Source organism: Oncorhynchus mykiss, chromosome 19 (assembly GCF_057628025.1).
Source record: "Oncorhynchus mykiss isolate SJ-2025 chromosome 19, ASM5762802v1, whole genome shotgun sequence".
In the NCBI taxonomy this organism is placed as follows: domain Eukaryota; kingdom Metazoa; phylum Chordata; class Actinopteri; order Salmoniformes; family Salmonidae; genus Oncorhynchus; species Oncorhynchus mykiss.
The window spans coordinates 19,371,329-19,389,828 of record NC_143040.1 but is presented as its reverse complement, the minus strand read 5'-3'; the positions used below and the strand labels follow the sequence as shown (position 1 = coordinate 19,389,828).

Genomic DNA, 18,500 nt, shown 5'->3' with positions numbered 1-18,500 from the left:
GGTCATTAACATATGGCCAAGGAGAGGGCAAGGCAGAGTGCAGTCTATCGGTAGTTAATAGCAACTATCCAATATAAACCTCCTCTGCTCCAGAAAGTAAAAACTAGATTGCATCCCAAATGGCACCATATTCCCTATATAGTGCACTACTTTTGATCCAGAGCCCCTGGTCAAAGGTAGTACACTATGTAGGGGAAAGGGTGCCATTTGGGAGGCGGACTAGAACACTTTTTACTGGTTGCCAAGGCTTTAAGTGCTGTAGCATTAATTCCTCCATCATAAAAGACACTGGGCTCAAAGCACAGTGGAATAGAATACAAGATTGTACCGTTCTTCTTCTGCCTCTCCACATGAGTCTGGGATTGTGGCATGCAGGGAGCTGTCTGGTAGTTTTCCCTACACAGCAGAGAGAGAGTGTGTGTGTAGCTGTGGACAGGTGTGACAGGTTGACCTCCGTATGCAGCCAAGGAGGAGTGAAGGAGGGTAGTCCAGCACTGCCTCTCAAAACATGGTCTGTCTGGAGCACAGCCTGGAGAGACCACTGGTTGCCCAGCCTGGAGAGACCACTGGTTGCCCAGCCTGGAGAGACCACTGGTTGCCCAGCCTGGAGAGACCACTGGTTGCCCAGCCTGGAGGGACCACTGGTTGCCCAGCCTGGAGAGACCACTGGAAAGACACTGATAATAGAGACTGGCAAGAGGGCAGCAGGACCAGGAGAGAGAGAGAGAGAGAGAACAGGGGATATTCACTTTAGTATATTATCTACTTCACTTGCTTTGGCAATGTTGACATATGTTTCCCATGTCAATAAAGCCCCTTGAATTGAATTGAGAGGAGAGAGAAGGGCCAGGAGTGAGAGATAGGAAGAGAGAGGGGGAGTGAGGAATGAGTAGAGATAGAGAGAGGGGAGAGAGAGAGAAGGGTATAGAGGAGAGGGGGATGAGGGCTAGTGAGAGAGTACAGCCAAAGATAATAAGGGGGAGTAGCTTAATTTTCACCCTACATATCACTGATCTAGGACACAGCCTCTCAAGGCAGAAAGCTGAGGCAGAGAGAGAAGAGATGGGAGGGGAGAGGCAGAGAGGGGGAGGGGAGAGGCAGAGAGGGGAGGGGGAGAGAGAAGAGAGGGGAGGCAGAGCGTTGCCAAGCCAGGACCTCTCTGCCTGGGTTGATGTCTCTGTCTCTGCCAGAGAACACTGAGTACTAACAGACACACACACCAGAGGGAGGAGACCGGGTCCAAGACGTCCAGCCACCTTTTGAAAGATGCACTTTGTCCTCCAGGTCTCGTCGGACATCCTTTTGTTTAAACAAGACGTCTCAGTCAGTCAGATGTTATTCCAGACATTCCAGATTATTGGCCCGCAGTAATCGAACAGCTGAATTCACTTAGGCCCAGAGGAGGCACAGCCAGGCCAATTAGACTGTGGATTAAGAGTGATTGCCTTCTGTGTCCTGAGGTGGCGCGGACTGGCGCTGGCTGCCATCTTGAGAATCGCTTTCATTAGGTTCTATTATCATGGCGGCTGCTGGCTGTGCTAAGATAAGCTAACACGCACGCGCAAACGCTAAGCACCACCACCGCTGGCTTAAAAAAAATAATGGACCCTTCCTATAATGTATTTTACCTGGAGTCTGGAGTGGGGGCGGATTTTAAGATTTTAACAACGCAATGCAGGTGGGTGAAGGGTCGGTAGTTTGTAGTTTGGACTGGGAAGGGGCAGCGTGAGAGAACCCTTTTTCCTGACCAGACCAGCCAGGGCGTTTTTTTTTTATCAGGCAGTGCGCGCGGGCCTAAGCAGCCTAAGCAGCTGGATTTCATTAATTGAGTGCTGGCAGCAACGTCTCTCTCTCCATGTCCCTCTTTTACAGCAGTGGTGACTCACACAATGGGATTCATCCTTCTCTCCCGCTCCCGCCGATATCATCTTCCAACCATAACTACAAATAATTATTCACTCAAATCCATTACCAGAGGTCAACCAAGTTCCCCCAATCGGCTTCTAAAGTCCAATTACTGGGCGCCAAGGAAGGCTCCTTCTCTCTCTCTCCCCCTCTCCATATGTAGATCATCGTCCACAGGCCCATAGGCAGCAGGCAGGCGAGAAAATTACACACAGCAAACACAGGTCTGTGTGTGAAAGAGAGGAAGAGAACATTAGTGTGTGGATGAGAATGAGTTTTCCTCAGGTGCTTTAATAAAGGGAGAGACTTACACTAGCTGACCACCTGAGAGGCCTCGTCATACTATTTACCACAATGATCTGCCTACTAGGTTTAATAGAATGACTAGACCCCACTCTACCACCATGATCTGCCTACTAGGTTCAGTAGAATGACTAGACCCCACTCTACCACCATGATCTGCCTACTAGGTTCAGTAGAATGACTAGACCCCACTCTACCACCATGATCTGCCTACTAGGTTCAGTAGAATGACTAGACCCCACTCTACCACCATGATCTGCCTACTAGGTTCAGTAATGACTAGACCCCACTCTACCACCATGATCTGCCTACTAGGTTCAGTAGAATGACTAGACCCCACTCTACCACCATGATCTGCCTACTAGATTCAGTAGAATGACTAGACCCCACTCTACCACCATGATCTGCCTACTAGGTTCAGTAGAATGACTAGACCCCACTCTACCACCATGATCTGCCTACTAGGTTCAGTAGAATGACTAGACCCCACTACCACCATGATCTGCCTACAAGATTCTGTAGAATGACTAGACCCCACTACCACCATGATCTGCCTACTAGGTTCTGTAAAATGACTAGACCCCTCTCTACCACCATGATCTGCCTACTAGGTTCTGTAGAATGACTAGACCCCACTACCACCATGATCTGCCTACTGGGTTCTGTAGAATGACTAGACCCCACTCTACCACCATCATCTGCCTACTAGGTTCAGTAGAATGACTAAACCCCACTTCCACCATGATCTGCCTACCAGGTTCTGTAGAATGACTAGACCCCACTGAAACTGGTAGTGAGACGCAATAAAAACTAGCCAATCAGTGCCTCATCATCTGTATGAAGACACCCTATAGATAGATTAACCCTACGTTCCATCCTACACTCCTTATAATATCACATGTCCCACAGCCACTAGGGTTCTACTGCTAGAGCAGAGAGAGAGATGCGATGGTGTTATGAGGTGGGCTGCTTAGAGGGTGAGCACACAAACAACAAAAAGCACAAATCTCACCTCCCCCCATCGTCTCTGCTCTCTCAAGTCCACTCCATCCCTACTAGTGACTGTGGGTGCTTAGATCGTTTTGAAGCAGTCTTGAAACTGAGCTGTGAGCCTGAATGAAATGCTTCACACACACTCATCTGTCACGTGAGAGAGACGGCAAAGCAGCCAGCCGAGTCGGTGTGACCCGGGCGGGAGGAGTGTGTGTGTGTCATGGAAGGAGGAGGGCAGTGTGTGTGAGGGAGGTATGTGTGTGTGGAGGGTTTGTGTGTATGAAAGAGGGAGGTGGGGATGGTGTGTGTGTATGTGTGTGTGAGCAGGGGGGACTGTGGGGAGACGAAGAGAGCCAACACAGCAGGGAGGGAGAGGCTTTGTGGATCGGCAGACCATGACCAGCGGCCACACTACACACACACACACACACACACACACACACACACACACAGAGAGAGAGAAAGAGCCCAGCGTTAGCGTGGTGGGAGGGCCCAGGTGACATTTCATTCAGTGTCACGCATCCCACTCTCTCTGATCAGAGCAGACAACATGCCCAAATACAACACCAGCAGAACCCACAACAAAACCACCACCACCTAGGGGCTATTCTCAATCCTTACCACTGAAGCACTACAGATTTCCAGAGAGAAATGGAAAGGTAATTTAGGATTGAGCTGACATGTGTAGCGTTTATCGTCTCCGCCAACTTGGGAACATTACCTTTCAATTTCAAATTGGGCTTTAGTGTTGAATTTCCCCCGATACGGATTGAATAGAGCCTTAGGTCTCTGTCTGGTGCTACACACGACAAGTTACCACGACAACGCTTTATACTAACCATTCATCATTCTAAGACATGGTTCTGTACACCAGCAACAGACTGCATTTCTAACAATAAGACTTGGTTGTCTTTATTTATAGAAACAACACTCATAGGAATGTGACTGTCATGTCACTACGACAACGCTCTATACTACTAACCATTCATAAGGAGTACGTTGTTATGTAATTAGTCATCATTTGCAGACGTTGTCAAGTGGAGCTGGGTTTGGACTGCAATTAAACACAATTTCAAATAAAGAGACGTTTGTGTGTTGGATGAAAATGTGGGGATGGACCGCCGCTCTGACGGACACACAAAGCATCAATCCAAGTCTTGAGAAATGGAAAATCCCACTCCGACCCCATCAAAGACCGTGTCCATGCCCTGTGCTTACATTAAAGAAATGTCTCTAAATGGTAAACACATGTGGGCTGGTCTGTGTTTGGGCTAAAATGGCTGAACACTGAACATGATACGACAGCATTTGAGTTAATCTTTCCACTGAGAAACCGCATCAGGGAGTTTACACTGAAGCCTAGTGTACGCTGTGTGTGTGTGTGTGTGTATGTCCAGAGATTAAGCTAGGACTGACTGTTCCCTAGAGCAGTACAGTGTGTGTGTGTGTGTGTGTGTGAGAGAGAGAGAGACAGCGTGATGAAGGGGAAGGGTGTTACTCAAGCCTAATGAATCCATCTGCATTCAGGGGGCAGTCTTCCTCCAGGCGCAGACAGGAGGAAACGACCGCCAACCTGCGAGCAGAGAGACTCTGGAGGCTGGGGCTCACTTCTCCGGAACAGACAGATGTAAACGATCAAGGAAAGATGGAAGTGGATGGAATAATCGGGGGGGACTGGGACGGATTTGACTAAGAATCCAGGGATTCTTTCCTAACAACAAACATAGGTTTGTGGCTTTGGACTGCAGCATAGAAGCAGTTTTCTCCCCACTATGTACAGACTGTCCTTTACAAACTTTACACTGGCGCTGTACGAGGGAAATTCCCACTGTTTTAAAAAAATATATATATATATATTTACAGAGGTTGATGCCTACTGTGCCCTGGGCTGGTGTAATGGACGCTTTATGATAATACTATTGTCTCTTTGATCATTCCTCTGCCCAGCGGTAGGTAGGTAGCCTAGTATCTGCTTGAAGCACGGCTCTGACTGGCATGGAGGATGGATGTGAAGGATTACCATGGTGTCCTCAGAGCTCCAGGGAAGAAGGATCTGGTGTCCTAGCAGCCTCTCTGTGACCTGTCACCCAGCACATCCTGAGGGGAGGAGCGGTGAAGGCTGGCTCTCAGGCCAGTCATCATGATAATGGTTTAGATGAGTTTAGATGTAAAGTTAGGGGGACATCTGGTGGTCAAGAGGCATTATTGCAAAAATGTGGTAATTTTGTCTGGATTAAATGTAAAACTTTGCCAGGACAACGGGAATGATATGACGCTTGTATTAAAAGTTGTCAAGCTTCCTTGGTTCAGTAGCTATGTCCCCACACAAAGCTTCCTAGCCCTGGTTCAGTAGCTATGTCCCCACACAAAGCTTCCTAGCCCTGGTTCAGTAGCTACGTCCCCACACAAAGCTTCCTAGCCCTGGTTCAGCAGCTACGTTCCCACACAAAGCTTCCTAGCCCTGGTTCAGCAGCTACATTCCCACACAAAGCTTCCTAGCCCTGGTTCAGCAGCTACGTTCCCACACAAAGCTTCCTAGCCCTGGTTCAGCAGCTACGTTCCCACACAAAGCTTCCTAGCCCTGGTTCAGCAGCTACGTTCCCACACAAAGCTTCCTAGCCCTGGTTCAGCAGCTACGTCCCCACACAAACATTTCAGCAACAGAAAACGCCCACAACTATCTAATTCATTTCATAATTTATTCAACTCATTGATTATGATCAAATCTATAAAACTGCATCCATTGATACTCTTCAAGTATAAACCAATAAACGGCAATGTCAAGTCTCTTATATGAGGAAGTAGGTCAGTGTTTCAATTTGAAGGCAGTATGTTGTGTGTGTGGGATTGGGAGGGGGACCAAGACCTAGAATTCCTTCCCTTCTCTCATCAACAATCAATCATCCTTACAGAGCAGTGACCTGAGAGACAAGGCGAGAAGAGTAATCAATATTACAGTATATGGATAATGCTGTTGGTATTAGATCTCCACTTCAGCTAGGTCACTGTGAGGAGGAGGATGATGAAGAAGAGGTGAAGGCCTTCAGTAACAGATCAGCCGCCAGGCCCGGTGATATAGCTCCCCTGGTGACCCTGTCCTCTAGCTGGGGCAGCTCCCCCCTGACGGCAGGGTGTTCCTGGAAGTGCCTCAGGACATTCTCCTGGATCAGGCTCCACATCCACACCTTGTGCTGGGCCCTACGTCTGTCCTGGAAGTCCCCGCTGGACAGGGTGGCTGAGCGGAAGGCCTCCATCTTACCCCACAGCTCTGCTACACCCTCGCCTGTCTGGGATGACACACGCACTACCTGGTGGGGGGGGGGGGGGGGGGAGAGAACCACACACACACGGTTAAGGACCAGTGAGCACACATACACACACTATGTTCTACTATCCCTGTGGGGACCTAAAATGTATTTCAATGGAAAATCCTAATTTTCCCTAACCTTAACAACCCCCCCCCCCCCCCCCCCCCACACACAGTGCAGTGCATACTGACATACATATACTCTCACATACGGTACTTGTCAGAAGTTTGGACACACCTACTACTCATTCAATGGTTTTTCTTTATTTGTTCTATTTTCTACATAGAATAATAGTGAAGACATCCTCCTGTCTCAGCCTCCAGTATTTATGCTGCAGTAGTTTGTGCTGGGGGGCTAGGGTCAGTTTGTTATATCTGGAGTACTTCTCCTGTCCTATCTTCCTCGGTGTCCTGTGTGAATTTAAGTGTGCTCTCTCTAATTCTCTCTAGGAGAAAGAGAGAACCATGCCTCAGGACTACCTGACATGATGACTCCTTGCTGTCCCCAGTCCACCTGGCCGTGCTGCTGCTCCAGTTTCAACTGTTCTGCCTTATTATTATTCGACCATGCTGGTCATTTATGAACATTTGAACATCTTGGCCATGTTCTGTTATAATCTCCACCCGGCACAGCCAGAAGAGGACTGGCCACCCCACATAGCCTGGTTCCTCTCTAGGTTTCTTCCTAGGTTTTGGCCTTTCTAGGGAGTTTTTCCTAGCCACCATGCTTCTACACCTGCATTGCTTGCTGTTTGGGGTTTTAGGCTGGGTTTCTGTACAGCACTTTGAGATATCAGCTGATGTACGAAGGGCTATATAAATAAATTTGATATGATTTGATCAAAACTATGAAATAACACATATGGGATCATGTAGTAACCAAAAAAGTGTTAAACAAATCAAAATATATTTTAGATTCTTCTAAGTAGCCACCCTTTGTGTTGATGACAGCTTTGTACTCTTGGCATTCTCTCAACGAGCTTCACCTGGAACGCTTTTCCAACAGTCTTGAAGTAGTTCCCACATATGCTGAGCACTTGTTGGCTGCTTTTCCTTTACTCTGCGGTCCAACTCATCCCAAACCATCTCAATTGGGTTGAGGTCAGGTGATTGTGGAGGCTAGGTCATCTAATGCAGCACTCCATCACTCATCTTCTTGGTCAAAAAGCTCTTACACAGATAGGAGGTGTGTTTGGGTCATTGTCCTGTTGAAAAACAAATGATAGTCCCACTAAGCGCAAACAGGATGGGGTGGCGTATCGCTGCAGAATGCTGTGGTAGCCATGCTGGTTAAGTGTACCTTGAATTCTAAATAAATGACAGTGTCACCAGCAAAGCACCCCCACCCCATCACACCTCCTCCTCCATGCTTCACGGTGGGAACCACATGTGGAGATCATCCACTCAACTACTCTATGTCTCACAAAGACACAGCGGTTGGAACCAAACATCTCAAATTTGGACTCATCAGACCAAAAGACAGATTTCCACAGGTCTAATGTCCATTGCTCATGTTTCTTGGCCCAAGCAAGTCTCTTCTTATTATTGGTGTCCTTTAGTAGTGGTTTCTTTGCAACAATTCGACCGTGAAGTCCTGATTCACGCAGTGTCCTCTGAACAGTTGGTGTTGAGATGTCTTACTTGAAATATGTGAAGCATTTATTTGGGCTGCAATCTGAGGTGCAGTTAACTTTAATGAACTCATCCTCTGCAGCAGAGGTAACTCTGGGTCTTCCGTTCCTGTGACTGTCCTCACGAGAGCTAGTTTCATCATAGCGCTTGATGGTGTTTGCGACTGCACTTGAGGAAACTTTCAAAGTTCTAGACATTTTCCGGATTGACTGACCTTCGTGTCCTGAAGTAATGATGGACTGTCATTTATCTTTCCTTATCTGAGCTGTTCTTGCCATAATATGGACTTGGTCTTTTACCAAATAGGGCTATATTCTGTATACCCCCCTACCTTGTCACAACACAACTGACTGGCTCAAACGCATTAAGAAGGAAAGAAATCCCACAAATTAACTTTTAACAAGGCACACATGTAAATTGAAATGCATTCCAGGCGACTACCTCGTGAAGCTGGTTGAGAGAATGCCAAGCGTTTGCACAGCTGTCATCAAGGCAAAGGGCGGCTACTTTGAAGAATCTCAAATATATTTTGATTTGTTTAACACTTTTTTGGTTACTACATGATTCAATGTGTGTTATTTCATAGTTTTGATGTATCCACTATTATTCTACAATGTAGAAAATAGTACAAATAAAGAAAAACACTGGAATGAGTAGGTGTGTCCAAACTTTTGACTGGTACTGTATGTGAACACACACGTGTGGACCCCCATGTAGTTGGCAATCAATCCCCATGCAGGCACAGTGACACACCACAGATATCACACACCCAGTGGGGTGTCTGTATTCCCCATATTCACCTCAAGCCTGTTCAGACAACACAAGTGTTTGTTTTTTTTACCTTTATTTAACTGGGCAAGTCAGTTAAGAACAAATTCTTATTTTCAATGACGGCCTAGGAACAGTAGGTTAACTGCCTGTTCAGGGGCAGAACGACAGATTTGTACCTTGATTTAAGGGCTAAACAACTCATTATTGACCAGTGATTGAATGAGAGTGACGGCACTACAAAAAGGGAACTGTGTGAAGTCATATCTCAATGGTAAAACACACTATCAAGCTGTATTCTATCTAGTCATTTATAAATTGGTCTATTCACAATTCAAGTGTGCCAATAGAAATGTGTTTCTGACATGGGGAAATACTGTAGAAATGTCTTACAAAGCTACAGTCAAAATGATTAATCTGCTAGAAGGGAGCCTTCCAAAGTACCCTCCCCTGAACCTAATATTGAGATATGGCAGAGGAGGAATCATGTGGAGACCCATTAAAATCACTGTGGTGGATATCTCCTGTCCTGAAGTCAGTGTTGCTGCCTCTAGTACTAGTGGAAAGAGGAACAGGGCCAGAGAGCGAGAGAGACAAATGGAGACAGCAAAACAGAGAGAGATGAGATAGATGGAGATGAAGAGAGAGTGGGGTGGAGAGAAATAGAGACAGAAAAACAGAGAGTGCAAGAAAGAGAGAGAGAGAGAGAGAGAGAGAGAGAGAGAGAGAGAGAGAGAGAGAGAGAGACAGAGAACGAGACAGGTCTGGGAGTCTTTCATCTGAGTGGGTGGGCTGCTAATCAGGAAAATACATGACACAGCAGCTCTCTATTCAGAGTGGGGAGGAAGAGGGGGATGGAGGGAGGGAGGAAGGGAGGGAGGGAGGGAGGGAGAAGGGTGGGTGGGTGGGTGGGTGGCGGTAGGGGACTTTGGCAGGGTGCCAGGTGAGCAGATGCTGCATTGGGCCGCGCGCGGGCGGTCTGAGACAAAGAGACAACGCTCGGCCCAGGGCGGGGAGACATGCAGAGAGCACCCCCTCCCCACCCCGGGAACACTGCGACAGACTAGAGTGCCCTGATGATGACATCACATTATCCCCCTCCCCCAGGTCAGCTGACCTCGCTGTGCAGTGGGACGGCATGTCGGCTCTGGTGATGTGTGCGTATGGAGAGTTGAGGGCGGCAAAAAAGGATTTTCAGGGGAAATATAACACAGCTCTCCAATAGAGGATACGAAGAATAATATCAGGTTCCAACCTGCAGTTACCTGGAGTTTGAGGCAATATGATTTTTTTCATGTTTTGCTATTTTTTGTCACATGCATTTTTGTAGGTATGCATTTATTTCTCGTTTTCTGTTTTTACTCCTTAATTCTGTGCATATGAAAGTATGAGCACAAACTCACATAACCCAACACTAACCACGTTCCAGGTCTTGGACTTCTTCCTGAGCAGCTATTTGAAGCACATTTCTATATAGGTTTAACCCCTTCGCACTACCACTCAGACAAAAAACATTCAACCCAATACAACCCACCTTAGGGTTCCAGGACTTTGATTTCTTCCTGAGCAGTTTCAGAGCGCTGGTATACTCTGCCTGGATTCTCCTGGCTGGTACTAACAGGTCTCCGTCTGCTTTAGTGACCACCACCAGGTCTGCCTTCTCGATGATGCCTCGCTTAATGCCCTGGCAATGGAGAACACACGCAGATTCAGTACTGTGCCCTGAACTTTACAAAACGTCCCTAGACGGCTACCACCCGGTTATTCAACCCTGCACCTTAGAGGCTGCTTGCCCTATGTACATAGTCATGGAACACTGGTCACTTTAATAATGTTTACATACTGTTTTACCCATTTCATACAAGTCCTCAACTAGCAGCTTTATTAAATAGTACCCGAAAAACACCAGTCTCAACATCAACAGTGAAGAGGCGACTCCAGGATGCTGGCCTTCTAGGCAGAGTTGCAAAGAAAAAGCCATATCTCAGACTGGCCAATAAAAAGAAAGATTAAGATGGGCAAAAGAACATAGACACTGGACAGAGTAACTCTGCCTAGAAGGCCAGCAGCCCGGAGTCGCCTCTTCACTGTTGACGTTGAGACTGGTGTTTTGCGGGTACTATTTAATGAAGCTCCCAGTTGAGGACTTGTGAGGCGTCTGTTTCTCAAACTAGACACGAATGTACTTGTCCTCTTGCTCAGTTGTGCACCGGGGCCTCCCACTCTTTCTATTCTGGTTAAAGCCAGTTTGCGCTGTTCTTTGAAGGGAGTAGTACACAGCTTTGTACGAGATCTTCAGTTTCTTGGCCATTTCTCGCATGGAATAGCCTTCATTTGTCACAACAAGAATAGACTGACGAGTTTCAGATGAAAGTTGTTTCTGGCCATTTTGAGCCTGTAATCGAACCCACAAATGCTGATGCTCCAGATACTCAACTAGTCTAAAGGTGAGTTTTAATACTTCTTTAATCAAAACAACAATTTTCAGCTGTGCTAACATAATTGCAAAATGATTTTCTAATGATCAATTAGCCTTTTAAAATGATAAACTTGGATTAGCTAACACAACGTGCCATTGGAACACAGGAGTGATGGTTGCTGATAATGGGCCCCTGTATGCCTAAAATCTGACATTTCCAGCTACAATAGTGCTAAAATAATGTATATGTTGAAAGATAATGATAAAATAATTCCACTCTGAAACCTTATAACTGTATGAAATTGATTAGAATCATAAAATTATAATCTGATGATGTGTGTAGTTTATTCGGAATTAGGTTAAACAATGTATCTGTATAGAAAAACATCTGTATGGAAAAACAAGGCGTAGCTTAGGATTTGAACTTATATGTGGGTGCCTAAGAAAATACCGAAGAACAGTTAAACTGTGTTTGACCCAACCTGGCTAGGCCTCTGAGGAACCTATGAGAGCATAGGGAGTATTTCTCAAGGTTTCCCTAATCTCAGGGGAATGGACCTGTCGGCTGGGCAGTGATACACAGTGGTGAGAACTATAGAGATAAAACTCACCTACTGTTTTTTTACCTTTATGTAACTAGGCAAATTCTTATTTTCAATGACGGCCTTGGAACAAGGGGCAGAACGACAGATTTTGTACCTTGTCAGCTCGGGGATTTGAACTTGCAACCTTTCGGTTACTAGTCCAATGCTCTAACCACTAGGCTACCCTGCCGTTTGTGTAGAAGTATGTGCGTAGGATACCTACTGTTTGTGTGGAAGTATGTGCGTAGGATACCTACTGTTTGTGTGGAAGTATGTGCGTAGGATACCTACTGTTTGTGTGGAAGTATGTGCGCAGCTATAAAATGGATGTCTTTGTATAATGGACTTCAGAACGTTCTCTGAATAAACTGTACTATCTTTTTGCATAAGAGTCTTTGACTAATTATTATTAAACCCATGGTCTTACAGATCTCGGGGATTGGTCAGAGCTATTGATTGTCAGTTATTATCATTGGAATTGAAAATTGTGACAAATAGTCATTTACAACATTAGCAATGTCTACACTGTATTTCTGATCAATTTGTTATTTTAATAGACAAAAAAAATTGCTTTTCTTTCAAAAACAAGGACATTTCTAAGTGACCCCAAACTTTTGAACGGTAGTGTATATGAGATTCTTCAACGTAGGCACCCTTTGCATTGATGACAGCTCTGCACACTCTTGACATTCTCTCAACCAGCTTCATGAGGTAGTCACCTGGAATGCATTTCAATTAACAGGTGTGCCTTGTTAAAAGTAAATTTGTGGAATTTCTTTCCTTCTTAATGCGTTTGAGCCAATCAGTTGTGTTGTGTTGTGACAAGGCAGGGGTGGTATACAGAAGATGGTCTTAACCAAATAGGGCCAAGTCCATATTATGGCAAGAACAGCTCAAATAAGCAAAGAGAAACAACAGTCCATTACTTTAAGACATGAAGGCCAGTCAATCTGGAAACTTTCAAGAACTTTGAACGTTTTTCCAAGTTCAGTCGCAAAAACCATCAAGAGCTATGATGAAACTGGCTCTCATGAGGACCGCCACAGGAAAGGAAGACCCAGAATTACCTCTGCTGCAGAGGATAAGTTCATAAATTGCAGCCCAAATAAATGCTTCACAGATTTCAAGTAACAGACACATCTCAACATCAACTTCATTGTTGAATTGCTGCAAAGAAACCACTACTAAAGGACACCAATAAGAAGAAGAGACTTGCTTGAAAGACAGTAACACGAGCAATGGACAATAGACCGGTGGAAATCTGTCTTTGGCCTGATGAATTCAAATGTGAGATTTTTGGTTCCAACCGCCATGTCTTTGTGAGACGCAGAGCAGGTGAAGGGATGATTTCCACATGTATAGTTTCCACCGTGAAGCATGGAGGAGGTGGTGTGATGATGCTTTGCTGGTGACACGGAGCGATTTATTTAGAATTCAAGGCACACTTAACCAGCATGGCTACCACAGCATTCTGCAGCGATACGCCATCCCACCTGGTTTGTGCAACAGAACAATGACCCAAACACACCTATCTGTGTACGGGCTATTTGACCAAGAAGGAGAGTGATGGAGTGCTGCATCAGATGACCTGGCCTCCACAATCACCTGACTTCAACCCAATTGAGATGGTTTGGTATGAGTTGGACCGCAGAGTGAAGGAAAAGCAGCCAACAAGTGTTCAGCATATGTGGGAACTCCTTCAAGACTGTTAGAAAAGCATTCCAGGTGAAGCTCGTTGAGAGAATGCCAAGTGTGCAAAGTTGTCATCAAGGCAGAGGGTGGCTACATTAAAGAAATCTAAATATATTTGAGATTCTACAACACTTTGTTGGTTACTACATGATTCCATGTGTTATATCATTTGTTTTGATGTCTTCACTATTATTCTACAATGTAGAAAATAGTAATAAAGGGAAAAAAACATTTAAAAATGTAATGAGTAGGCGTGTCCACAGAAATTACTAAATATGTGTATGTGACCAACATGATGTGCTTTGAATCAACTTTATTGATCTCCAGATTGGATGTAAATCTTATGTCTATACGTATAAGCTGATTGATGGACTGTGATCCTGTTTGAATACTTAAGTGCATCCTGAGGCAGGATAAGTGAAGACAACAGGGTGGAAAGAAACCATTTTGTTTCTTTTCCAAATATGAAAGGAGTGAGGAATCAGGGATGTACTTTAAAGCCAGTTGAACTAAGCTCATGAGACATTTATATACATCAAGAATCAATGGATATAATTTTCATTTAAATGATCAAAAATGTCTGTAAATATCAGAAGATATTCAATGTCACAAGATATTCACAGGTTCTTTAATGGCATTGTAACAGGGGAGTGTGATGGTGATGGAGGTCTGACCTGTAGTTCATCGCCCCCTGCTGGTGGGATCAGCAACACAAACATGTCCACCATGTCAGCCACCGCAAACTCTGACTGGCCTACGCCTGAGGACACAACACACAATGAAACCAAGTATTTATGAAACGCTAGATACCTTAGGAATTGTATTAATAAACTATGAGCTATGTTATATAATTTCATCATTTTATCCTTCATGCCATTTAGACTTTATAAACCACGTAATGTGGAAGATGCAAAGCATGAATCACAGTGAGATTAAATCTGGTTCAATAAAAACTGTGCAGGTGGCCTATCCCAGGTGAAGATGTGTCCCTTCTGAGGCTTTTAAAAACAGTCGACTCAACCATTGAGTTCCTCACCTACAGTTTCTACCAGAACGATGTCGTAGCCACCCCCCTCACACAGTACTATGGCCTCATTGGTGGTCCGGGTGACTCCTCCCAGTGTTCCAGAGGTGGGGGAGGGTCTGATGAAAGCACTCATGTCTCTGGAGAGCTCAGTCATACGAGTCTTGTCACCCATCAGAGACCCTGGGGAGAGGGGGAGGATTTATGCGTAACACCAACATAAAGTGTAAGTGGTAGTATATAAGTATAGCTATCAATATTTAATAATAATAATTTGCCTAGCTTGAAGAAGATAAATGTGAGGAACACAGGAGGCTGCTGAGGGGAGAACGGCTCGTAATAAAATGTCCAGAACAGAGCAAATGGAATGGCATCAGACACCTGGAAACCATGTGTTTGATACCATTCCACTGATTCCGCTCCAGTCATTAACACGAGCCCGTCCTCCCCAATTAAGGTCCCACCAACCTCCTGTGGTGAGGAAATTATGTTTAACAACATTGAACAAGGAGGAATGGTTGTCAATGTTCACAAAATCCCACATGTTACGGTGCAAGAGTCTGTCTGGCATTACGAGGCATTCTAACAGACCCATTTAAACCAATACATATACCCCACAACACTGATGAAATACCACGCACAAACACAGGAATGAAACACTCCTTCCATGGCCTCCAACTGCTCTTAAACGCTAGTAAAACCAAATGCATGCTTTTCAACCGTTCGCTGTCTACACCCCCACACCCGACCAGCATCACCACCCTGGATGGTTCCGACCTAGAATATGTGGACATCTATAAGTAACTAGGTGTCTGGCTAGACTGTAAACTCTTCTTCCAGACTCATATTAAACATCTCCAATCTAAAATCAAATCTAGAGTTGGCTTTCTATTCCACAACAAAGCCTCCTTCACTCAAGCCGCCAAACTTACCCTAGTAAAACTGACTATCCTACCGATCCTCGACTTCGGTGATGTCATCTACAAAATAGCTTCCAATACTCTACTCAGCAAACTGGATGCAGTTTATCACAGCGCCATCCGTTTTGTTACTAAAGCACCTTATACCACTGCGACCTGTATGCTCTAGTCGGCTGGCTGGTCCTCGCTACATATTCGTCGCCAGACCCACTGGCTCCAGGTCATCTACAAGTCCATGCTAGGTTTATCTCAGTTCACTGGTCACAATGGCAACACCCACCCGTAGCACGTGCTCCAGCAGGTGTATCTCACTGATCATCCCTAAAGCCAACACCTAATTTGGCCGCCTTTCGTTCCAGTTCTCTGCTGCCTGTGCAAAAATCACTGAAGTTGGAGACTTTTATCCTCACCAACTTTAAACATCTGCTATCTGAGCAGCTAACCGATCGCTGCAGCTGTACATTGTCCATCGGTAAATAGCCCACCCAATTTACCTACCTCATCCCCATACTGTTTTTATTTATTTACTTTTCTGCTCTTTTGCACACCAGTATCTCTACCTGCACATGACCATCTGATCATTTATCACTCCAGTGTTAATCTGCTAAATTGTAATGATTTGCCGACCTCCTCATGCCTTTTGCACACAATGTATATAGACCCTTTTTTTCTACTGTGTTATTGACTTGTTTATTGTTTACTCCATGTGTAACTGTGTTGTTGTCTGTTCACACTGCTATGCTTTATCTTGGCCAGGTCGCAGTTGTAAATGAGAACTTGTTCTCAACTAGCCTACCTGGTTAAATAAAGGTGAAATAAAAAATTAAAATAAATAAAATGTAGAATGATGTGGAAACATACCTCCTGTAGTGCATGATGAGGGGTCAACTGCCAGAACAGAGACTTTATGTCCTTGTCCTGTGAGCATCTTCCCCACCACCTCAATGAAGGTGGACTTCCCAGCTCCGGGTGGGCCAGACAGACCTACAGAGAATAAACATGCACGTACACCAAGCCCACACTCTTCCCCATATGGTATTTTAGACTTAGCTACATCAAGAGTACGAGTACAAACATCTTCAATAAAAAACCCACATTGCAGCCACCAATTCAAGCGTTCCAACTCTAAGGACTCTGCAAGCCACTAGTTCAAATGTTCACATATTATTGGGTCTGCGTGCATTCTATGTACTGGGCATAGACACAACAATGTTGAACATAACAATCCACATACTAACCCACTCTGAAGGCCAGGGGTTTCCCTCCGTTCTGTTTCTCCTGCTCCTTCCTGTGGGCCAGTACTCTCTGTAGCAGGACCTGGGCCAGCTCTTTCTTTCTGGGATGCTGGGTCTCCACCAGGGTAATGGACTCAGCCAGACTGGCCCGCTGACCTGAGATCAGTCCTTCATACAGCTTATTCAACAGCCTTTGCTCTGGTGGACTCAGCTCCTTGATGTGGCTGAGGGTGGATTCCACACACATACCACGGATGTTTTGGGAGTTAAGCCCAGGGAATGAGGGGGTACAAGGGGTACGAGTGCAGGATGGTGGGGGTAGCTGGCGGAAGAGGCATCGGCCCAATGTTGGGGTGACAGTTCGTAAGGGGGAGGACAAGCCGTGGAGAAGCGGAAAGAGTACTGAGGGTCCCATGATTGCCTGGCACTGGTCCCTTCTCTAGGGGAGAGAGTCTGATAATGATGTAACGTTAGACAACAGGCATTCAGTAGAGGTTTGTGACACATTTCAGTTAATTCAACAAGACAGAACCAAAACAAAACTGATGCTGATTACTCTATGACACTCACTTTGGGCTATTTAGACTGTTTGAGGTTGTGTCATTCAGGAGCAAATTCTTCCAGTAGAAACGAATGGACATATGCATACATACAGTACATACACCGGTAACTGACTGACAAGTAGCCTATAGCTGAACAGTTACAAAACGTGTACATACAATGGAGAACTCACCTTGATAGCCAGCTATTTGTACATACATCTGCCTTGTCCAGCTTTGCTGTTGTCCTCTAATATTGCTCCATACACTTTCATAACTGAGTATTCATTTTTGGAATAAAGAAAATAAGGATAATTCTGTCATTAGATACTCCAAAGCAACCACACGTTGACCTACCAGTATTTTCGTCGTCACTAGCTACCACAGTCACAAAGTCAGAAACTCTGCCCATTTCTTTCTTCTTAAAATGTGATATTAAACCTAACATTGACCCTAACCTTAACCACACTGATAACCTTATGCCTAGACATAACCTTAAAGTAAAACCAAAAAGCACATGTTTATTTTCATAAATCTTTTGAAATCGTGGCTGTGCTATCTAGTGAAACCCAGTGGGTATTTTTCTTTTTTTTGCTTCGTTCACTTCCTACTTCCTGTGACGTTGAACACCACCCCTTTCTAGAAAAGTAGTACTAATCAAGGCCACACGGTGGTAGCAGTTAGTCGTGGTTGAGCTCTTGTCTTCACAATTCACTCAAATTGAAATTCAAGGGAATCATTTTAGAAGGCATTTATCTAGGGATGGATAACTCTTGCACAATTTTGCATGTATTTTGCAAGATTTTTCCAATTTCAGCCATTGTGGCCATACAATTTCATGTTAGTGTCTTGAGGTGTAATATTTTTGTGGGTGCTTCTATTTCCATGTCCTATTTCACACAGGTACACATGTATTAAAATCAAATAAAATCTAAGTTTATTTGTCATGCGCGCCGAATAAAACCTTACAGTGAAATGCTTACTTACAGGCTCTAACCAATAGCGCAAAAAAGGTGTTAAGTGGACAATAGGTAAGTAAAGAAATAAAACAACAGTAAAAAAAAAACAGGCTATATACAGTAGTAGCGAGGCTATAAAAGTAGCAACGCTACATACACTGGTTACTCAGGCTGATTGAGGTAGTATGTACATGTAGATATGGTAAAAGTGACTATGCAT

The 18,500-nt window shown here is 44.9% G+C and overlaps 1 protein-coding gene across 1 annotated transcript; it reads right to left on the bottom strand.

The window, feature by feature from the left end:
- Positions 1 to 5,886: 5,886 nt before the first annotated feature.
- Positions 5,887 to 17,974, bottom strand: LOC110497367 (methylmalonic aciduria type A protein, mitochondrial). The gene is made up of 7 exons (XM_036954281.2): positions 17,516 to 17,974; positions 16,786 to 17,235; positions 16,409 to 16,531; positions 14,640 to 14,810; positions 14,278 to 14,363; positions 10,443 to 10,592; positions 5,887 to 6,509 (listed from the first exon to the last, which is right to left on the bottom strand). Exons 2-7 carry the CDS (start codon positions 17,195 to 17,197, stop codon positions 6,204 to 6,206), a joined length of 1,248 nt encoding a protein of 415 aa, XP_036810176.2. The 5' UTR covers positions 17,198 to 17,235; positions 17,516 to 17,974; the 3' UTR covers positions 5,887 to 6,203.
- Between the last annotated feature and the right edge of the window lie 526 nt (positions 17,975 to 18,500).

Bases quoted from the DNA above. Each gene is read 5' to 3' on its own strand.
- LOC110497367 (XM_036954281.2), bottom strand. From the start codon at position 17,197: ATGGGACCCTCAGTACTCTTTCCGCTTCTCCACGGCTTGTCCTCCCCC. The intron at 14,811-16,408 runs GTATGTTTCCAC...CCCTCTCCCCAG, and splicing joins CTCATCATGCACTACAGGAG to GGTCTCTGATGGGTGACAAG. The intron at 10,593-14,277 runs GTCAGACCTCCA...CTCCATTGCCAG, and splicing joins CAGGGGGCGATGAACTACAG to GGCATTAAGCGAGGCATCAT.